Raw genomic sequence first — 8,318 nt, forward strand, 5'->3', positions numbered from 1 at the left:
AATTTTGGATGGCTAGGTAGGATACACAAATGGTGCTCTAAAGAAACTAAAAGATAGCAATGGGGTGTGGGTACACACAGGGATGAATTCCAATAAGTCTGACATTTTTAGGTGTTTAGAATGTTAGACAATAGGCTTTTTAAGGTATCTTCCCCATAAGAGAAGGAAAATTATCAATATTAACATTTACTGATATTTTGAACAGTGCTAATTTAAAGTGTTCACTTTTGTTCATATCCACAAGTGAAGGGAAAAACCACTCAGTAATTTCAACTGTCGAAACTGATATATAGTACTTTATTCCCCTCTCTTTGTTTTGATTTGCCCTCAAAAAGCTTTCCAGAAAAACATCCTTTTCTGAAACACAACACCAGTGCCTTAATCGCCCACATTTTCAATCACATTAGTCTTTTGGGGTCAATTTTCTCCAGGTGCACTAGAGGCTTCAGCTGCTCAGCAAAGTTCCTCATGTCATCAGAAACAATGTCCTGCCCTGCTGGTGCGACCACGTTGAGCTCCACCAAGTAGGAGAGGGAGAGTGGCTCAATGCTCTCCGTGTTTCCTGGCATCAGGATGCGGAAGATCTTGTACACCACTATCTTCATGATGCCCTTGCGGAACACGTGCCCTTTGGCCACGAACTCGTGGTCCATACGGAAGCCCATCTCCACCAGGAAGTCCGTCAGGTTGTCGGACGTGGCGATGTCCACACAGTTGCGCACCAGCGCGTGGCGGTTCTTGTCGCCTATTTCGGGCTGTCCCAGATAGCGCAGGTGCCAGGGCATCCCGCTCTTGTCCATGGAGCGCCGGGCGCGTAGCACGAAGGGGCTGGCCTGCTGCCCCTTCAGCAGGAACACCATCTCGTGGTCCAGGAAGGTCTCGGGCTCCATGTTGTCGCACAGCCCGCGCAGGCGGTGCAGGAGGCTCTCCAGGCTCTGGTCCAGCACACTCCCTGCGGAGACAGCGCCACGGTCATCGCCCACCCTCCCGGCCGAGCTGGGCTCCCTCCGCAGCGCGCCCGCCCCAGCGCCTCCCAGCCCGCCCGTGCGCTCGCCCCGCGCCGCCTACCCTCCCCCCGTCCCCGCGGCTGCCCGCGCTGCTCGGCCCCGCGGCTGCCCACCTTGGAGCAGGTACTCCATCATGTTGATGGTGCCGCCCGTCACGGGCATCATGGTCACCGGCGGCGCCTCCATCGTGCGCTCTCGGACCGGCCCCGCGGCGGCGGCAGCGGCGGCGGCGCGGGGGAGGCGACGGAGAGCGGCGGGCAAAGCTGCGGCAGCGCGCCCCCTGGCGGCTCGGCGGAGCCGGTGAGGAGCTGGGGGCGCGCTGGGGGCGGGGTCTGAGGGACGCCCCGCCCCCGCCCCACACGCCCTGGGCGGGTTTCGGAGGCGGAGCACAGGCCCTGAAGAGAGGAAACGCGGCTTTTCCCGCCTGCGCTTGGCGTGGTGGCGAGCTTCCTTGCGTTGCGGGTGGTCTCTGGACCAGGCTGCCCGGGGAGGTTGTGGAGTGTCCCTCTCTGGAGCCATTCCAACCCCCCCGGATATGTTCCTGTGTCACCTGCTCTGGGTGCCGCTGCCTTAGCAGGGGCGTTGGACTGGATGACCTCCAGAAGTCCCTTGCAACCCTAAGGATTCTGTGATTCTGTATTTCTTTTATTCTAGTTTGCTCAAAGCAAGGAGTCGGGAGGTAACCCAAGAAAGGTTGGCTCTGTGGTCATCAAACCTCTACACTATTTACACCTTTTAACAAAGGCATCAGCATTTGTTGGCTGTAAGTTGTATAACTTTTTACTAATTAGTACTCAAACCCCTATTTGCTAGTTGTATCTCTTGCTTCTCCGAGAGAAGAGTCCTTTTAATCTGCAGGGTTCTTCCCTTCGAGTTGGTGTTTGGTGGTCAATGAGACAGTGGTCACGGTCATCCACTGCTGGAATTACCTTCCCTCAGCTACTGCCCAGTCCTGCTGACTTCACTCCTGGTGGCTCTCATCCAGAGAGCTCACTCATGTTGGGATTGTTTTCTCTTTTCCCCAAAGTAAAGGATGAGCCAAGCATGTGACATTAGCAGTGCAGTTGCTTAGAGATAACTGTTCAGCTACAGCAAAGTTCAATTCAAATCTTGAGGAGCTCAAATCTTGAGGGGCCCACATCTCGAGGGGCTCACTACTAGCCTCACCCCAGCGCAGGGGGCACAGTGGAGGGGAGTGGGAGGCCAGTGGGCAGGACCAGCCATCAGGGGTCATCCTGGCTGCCCCCACAACCCTCCACAGGGAGAAGTGGTACATGCAATTAATTCTGTGTAAAATCTCCATAGGAAATGTTCCAATTTGTCTCTGACAGCAACAGCAAGGGGGCCAAGGCTCTGGGGTGTTGTGGGCTGGGCTTCAACTCCTGCAGCAGCTTGGGTTAAAAATTGTTATCAGGGATGCAACAGGCATGATCCATTGGTTTGGAAAGGCAGAAATCTCATCTGGGCATGGCAGGGTGCACACCATTTCTAGGCAGAAAACCTCTGTTTTCAAAAAGTAGTGGAAATGCCCAGTATGCACCAGCTGAATTTGCTCCTGTCAATCCCCAAAATACAGTTATAAATTTGACCTTTCTTTTAGCACTTTTTTGTGTAACAAACCTTTGTTCCACTCAGACAGTGAACAGTATATCTGTCTTTCCTTTATCAGTATCTATGCAGCAATGGTGTCCCCAAAAATTACATGAATACTGGTACAAACCAAAGACCTGAAAATAAGAAATGGCAGTAATGGCTTGTATCACCCCTGATGTATCAGAGGTAGTTTGGAGTACTGCCAAGCAGGGGTGACCTGAGGGGTGCAGTGCAGTTCATGAGGGGAATATGTGTATTTACATAGGAGGGAACCATGCCCCAGGGATCTGGCACACTGGACACACATTGCACATACTCCCCAGATTGCAGATAAGATGCCTGTGTTGAAATAAAGCAAGAAATTAGTCAGCAAAAGGTTGAGTAATGGTTTAAAAGCCTTCCTAAGCTTCAAGAAGCAAAAAATAGGTTTTCTCTTATATACACACCAGCTTTAGTTAGTGTGGTCATCATACAGTTTGCATAGAAAACTTGATATTGAGAAAGATACCTAGGAAAAGTCAAAATGAGTAAAAAAGCGTTTTAGCATTTCAAAAGAGGTAATTTCTGAGGTTCACTTCTCTCTGTGGTGATACAAATTGCCTCTTCTGTCTAGCTGATGTACGTGATAGTGTTACTACAAATGCCTAAAAAACCTAAGAGTATGCAATTTTCTGTCTTGAAGTACAAATTCTTTCAAATTCCACAGCTGAAGCTACCCTGAGTGGTTTTGCTCCACAGTCTGAGAAGCTATGCAATAGCACAATCCAGAAAATAAATGTTGTCCCAAAGTGGTCATCCCCCTGTAGTTCTGGAAAAAACGTAGGTGAGCAAATGTGGCTTTGCCCCACAACCACAGCACTTCCAGGTACCCTCACCAGCAGTGTAAAAGACACCATAGTTCTGCAGCTGCTGAGCTGCTTGTCACTGTGAGCTTGGAAGCTCTGTGGTGCACTTACATACCTTAAATATATCCTACAGAACCTTCTTCTGCAGCTGTTGAAGATAAGATGCAGCAGACACCGACAACAGATGGTCAGACAGATAGAGGGGGTGGAGAGAAACAGAGATAGAAATGAGGGGTAAACATGTTATTCCCAACCACCTGACTATGTTCTGTTCAGCTCCCTTGGAAACCCATCTCACTCACCTGTCTGTGTCAGGGAAATGAGATGCCCATGTGGGACCATGCCTTTATGTCAGCTCTCTGTGACATGCCAAGTGCTCAGAGCAGAGCTCTGCAGGGAAACCTTAGGTGAAATGAGTGATCCTGCCATGATCACATTGAAATAATACCAGCAGAAGGGAGGGTCAGCTAGATGTAAACAGGATGTAAGGGTTTTTTCTTCCCTTTTACTAAAACTCAGAATTTTTTCTCACTCATGTCGCAGGCTTGAGGTCCAAATCCAATTTTGTTACATCTATCAATCAAAAATGCTTTCATATTAAGCATACAGCACTCTACATTCACTCATGGTAAATTAACAGCAAAAAGTCTTCCACCCCACAAATCTCTGTATGAGCTTCTTGAAATTAACGCAAAGAATCACAGAATCATTTAGGCTGGAAAACACCTCAAAGTCATAAAGTTCAATCTATGACTGAACAACACCTTATCAGTTAGACTACAGCAGTGAGTGCTGCATCCATTTTTTCCTTAAACACCTCTGTTGATGATGACTACAACCTCTCTGGGCAGCCCATTCCATTGCTTGACAACCCTTCCAGTGAAGAAATTTTTCCAATCGCCACCCTGAATCTCCCCAGGTGCAGCTTGAGGCCATTTCCTCTTTTCCTGTCAGTTGTCACTTGTGAGAAGAGACCAGCCTGTACCTTTCTACAAACTCCTTTCAGGCAATTATAGAGAGTGATGAGGTCTCTCCTGAGACTGTGGACTAATTTCAAAGCACTTATTTAAGATGCAAGTGGTTAACAAATTCAAACCTAAATGTCACTTGGGACTAATAGCTCATACAGCATGAGTAAGTACATTTTAAAGGGGCTCACAGACTTCTTTCAACTTCTTTCCCCAGGAATTAAAAGGGCAAAAGCTCCTGAAACCCCAGTGTTTTTAACTTGCTCTGCTTTGGCAGACTTGCAACTTTCAGAAAGTCCCATTTGCCAATGACATTTTCTGGGGTTTAGAGGGCAGGCATGGTAAAATACCTTAATTAGTATATGAAGTCATTACTTTGTATTGCACCCTTTGCTAGCCTTTTGGAAGAGGAGAATTTTTATTGAAATAAATAACTAGAATTATGGTGGGATAGCCTTGGCAAAGAGTGGCGTGCTCACCACGTATTCAGCTTAGAGAGAGAAATAAAATGAGAAAGCTCATGGGTCAAGAGAAAGACAGGAAGATTGCTCCCTGGTTTTTGTCATGGCAGAACATTCTTGCCATGTGGAAAATCAGGTTGTTGCTGGTTTAAAATAATGGGAAATTAATGGGAGACAGAAGGACAAACACTAGTACAGCTTTCTTGCCCCTTTTCCCAAGCTCAGCTTCATTCCTTCCCTGTAGGCTACTCTACCTAGAATCGTAAAATCATTAAGGTTGGAAAAGACCTCAAACCTCATCAAGTCCAGTGGTTAACCTAACACTTCCAGGTCCAGCACTGAACCACGTCCCTGGTGCCACATCTACACCTTCTGTAACATTTCCGGGGTCAGTGATACCACCACTTGCCGGGGCAGTCTGTTTCAGTGCTTGTCTTCCCTTTCAGTGAAGAACTTTTCCTAATATCCAATCTAGCCCTTCCCTGCTGCAAGTAGAGACCATTTCCCCTTCTCCTTGTGCTTGTTACCTGGGAGAAAAGAGCAACCCCACCTGGCTGCAGCCTCCTTTCAGGCAGCTGTAGAGAGTGAGAAGGTCCCCCCTGAGCATCCTTTACTCCAGACTAGACACCCCCAGCTCCCTCAGCTGCTCCTCACAGGACTTGGGCTCCAGACCCTTCATCAGCACTGTTGCCCTTCTCTGAACTCACTCCGGTACCTCAATGTCTTTCTTGTAGTGGGGGACAATTACTCCTCTCAGTTATGTAATGGGCAATTTATATCATGAATTCATTATATAATTTTGAAAAGTTGTTGAGAGAATTTTAAGGTTGGAATTACTCATTAAGTGATCTTCTGTTGTTAACAGGTAACTCAGGGGCTGTGTTTTATGTCAATAGTTGAGGAACCATCATAAGTAAAGGGACTATATTAAGTTACAGTGCAGACAGAGAAAACCATAATAAACATCAGGTAATTGATGATTTACTATCAGCCTCAGTAATGCTCATTATAATATATTCCTCCCCACTTCACAAAACAGGAACAGTTTCCAAGTGAGATATTTCAGTGAGCTGGCCAGCCTGGTGGCTTCCAGACTTGGCCCTGTTCCTAAGCTTGTATCACCAAAGCAAAAACTAAAGTTGCAAGTGGATTTCTATGCCATGTGCCTGTGTTACCTGGATTTTAAATGCAAAATGTAGGGTGCATTGCTAAATATTAAAAGAAACAGCTGTGAGGAATTTATTTAGAATTTTCAAATCTTCAGACTTACTCAGGAACAATTTTCAAATCGGAAAACCAAGATTATCCTAAAAAAAGTACAATTCTGTTTATCCAGAAACTCTGCCAATAGTGGTGTCACTCTGTGCACCTGATAACCCACCCATTTTTTTCATTAATGAAGCATATTTTAGAGCCAGTATTCCCAAAAGCTGAACTAATTTTAACTTCTAGTGTTGTTAAACTGGACCTGCTCAAACAGAGCTATGCCAGCTCTCACATAGAAAAGATGGGGAGTGAGATGGGCTGCTCTGTGTACCATTACAGTTGTATGTGGCTTGCTTCAAGCACCTTTTTAAAAATGTTTTTACCCTTGGCTGCATGGTTATACTTGTGCATAAACCCATGCATTGGGTGGGTGTGGGCTGTGGGTAAAACACTGGTGGGGCACCCAGTGCTAGGCAAAAGAAAGTAGCAACACTGCCCAGTTGTTTTGAGAGTGAGGGAATGTTTTTAGGGCAGCTTTATGCAATGACGGCCTCCATGGAAGACCACGTGTCTGAGAATGTGGATTGAGGATAATGCAGCCTATGGCATACACATACTGTAGTATTGTCCTCCATTTGCTTTTGGAGCCCAGCGGCCCATTAAGGGGAGGTAGAAGGCAATTCAGCAAACTGTGTTGTGGTACCAGGTGCAGAGCTAGAAGTTACAGGTCTGTGTGTCTTGTCTTGTGCTGTGCATGATAGACTTGCCTAATTGTGGTCCTTCACTCAACAGTCCTACATGAGATTCGTAACTGGCATCATTTTATGGCATGGTTAAATTCATCCTGGTGTTCCAGCTTGTGCAAATGGACTGACCTTGTAGAATTCTTCTCCAGAAGAATCAAGTGGGTAAGGAAGAAAGTACTTCTTGTGAGGATGCCAAGATGCTGGAACAGGGAAGTTATGGCTGGACCATGATTGGAAGTGTTCAAGGCCAGGTTGGATGGGGCTCTGAGCAACCTGATCTCATGTTTCTAGTAGTGGATAAAGAAAGAGGTAATTTTTTCCATTCTGCTACTGCTGCCTGGTATGAGCTGGAGATTAATCACTGCAAGGAGGAGAAAGGAAACAGGGCTGGCTCCTGTTGACACCCAGGTTGTGTCTGGTATATTATGTCTATGGGAAAGGCCTCCAGGATACAGGGAGAGGAAGAGAACTGCATCATGTCTGTTTCAATGTGTGCCATCAGGCCACATAACAGGAAGGAAGAACCCTGAAAACATAACAGGTCCACCAGGTCAATGCCTTTTTAGCCCGTGGACTTGGCAGTGTTAGGTTTAGAGTTGGACTCGATTCTAAAGGTCTGTTCCAATCTAAGTGATTCCGTGATTCTCTGGTCTAGTGAAGGTACGCCTGCCCACAGTTTGGGGGTTGAAAATTAATGCTTTCTTTGAAGTCCCTTCCAGCCCAAACCATTCTGTGATTCTAAGAGCTGGTCTTTACTTGGCTGTTGTGGATCTCAGTTGTTGTGGATACTGGTGCCAAGATCTAGATTTTCTATTTTTGTACTGGCTGTGGCTGGGATGAAATTAGTTGTCTCCATAGCAGCCCGTATGAGGCTGTGTTCTGGATTTGTGACTAAGGGCATTGGTTACGCAGCAGCATTGTGGCTGTTGCTGAGCAGGGTTTGCCAGCATCAAGGTTTTCTTTTTGTGCATCTTTCCTGCATTTGCTGACAGTGAGTGGGCTGGAGGTGAGTGAGAGGCTCTGAGGGAATGCAGGGAGTCATGTCTGATCCCAACTGACCACAGCGATATTCCATACCAGATGGCATTGTGCCCAGCACCAAAAGCCCTGAGAAAAAGATGAGGAAAGGGGAATATTTGTGGCTGTGGCACTTGTCTTCTCAAGTAACTGTTAGTGGGGGGCTGAGGCTCTGCCTGCTGATGGGGAATCATGAATAAATTGTTTTGCTTTCCGTATGTAGCTTCACTTTACCTTTTAAGCAGTCTCAATCTATGTCTTCTCACTTTTGCCTTTACAGTTTCTCTTTCCTGTCCTGCTGGAGTGGGGGCGGAAAACAAGGTCAACCCACCATGTTCTTCTAGAAGGCCTAAGTCCTAGTGGGAATGGACTGGGAACACCTATGAAAGCTGGGGCCAAAGCTCCTGGAGTCCCCTAAGAGCAGACTGAAGTTAAACCAGTGGTGAAGATAGGATGCTAAGTAATTTTGCATTGT

The 8,318-nt window shown here is 47.0% G+C and overlaps 1 protein-coding gene across 1 annotated transcript; it reads right to left on the reverse strand.

The window, feature by feature from the left end:
• Positions 1-267: 267 nt before the first annotated feature.
• Positions 268-1,273, reverse strand: MED18 (mediator complex subunit 18). Its single transcript, XM_069001443.1, has 2 exons — positions 1,121-1,273; positions 268-952 (listed from the first exon to the last, which is right to left on the reverse strand). Exons 1-2 carry the CDS (start codon positions 1,191-1,193, stop codon positions 399-401), a joined length of 627 nt encoding a protein of 208 aa, XP_068857544.1. The 5' UTR covers positions 1,194-1,273; the 3' UTR covers positions 268-398.
• Between the last annotated feature and the right edge of the window lie 7,045 nt (positions 1,274-8,318).

Source organism: Aphelocoma coerulescens (genome assembly GCF_041296385.1).
Source record: "Aphelocoma coerulescens isolate FSJ_1873_10779 chromosome Z unlocalized genomic scaffold, UR_Acoe_1.0 ChrZ, whole genome shotgun sequence".
Lineage (NCBI taxonomy): Eukaryota > Metazoa > Chordata > Aves > Passeriformes > Corvidae > Aphelocoma > Aphelocoma coerulescens.

What these genes read in the sequence shown, in the direction of transcription:
- MED18 (XM_069001443.1), bottom strand. Translation starts at nt 1,193, where the DNA reads ATGGAGGCGCCGCCGGTGACCATGATGCCCGTGACGGGCGGCACCATC. An exon ending in GATGGAGTACCTGCTCCAAG is followed by an intron (nt 953 to 1,120) that starts GTGGGCAGCCGC and finishes CTGTCTCCGCAG; the next exon opens with GGAGTGTGCTGGACCAGAGC.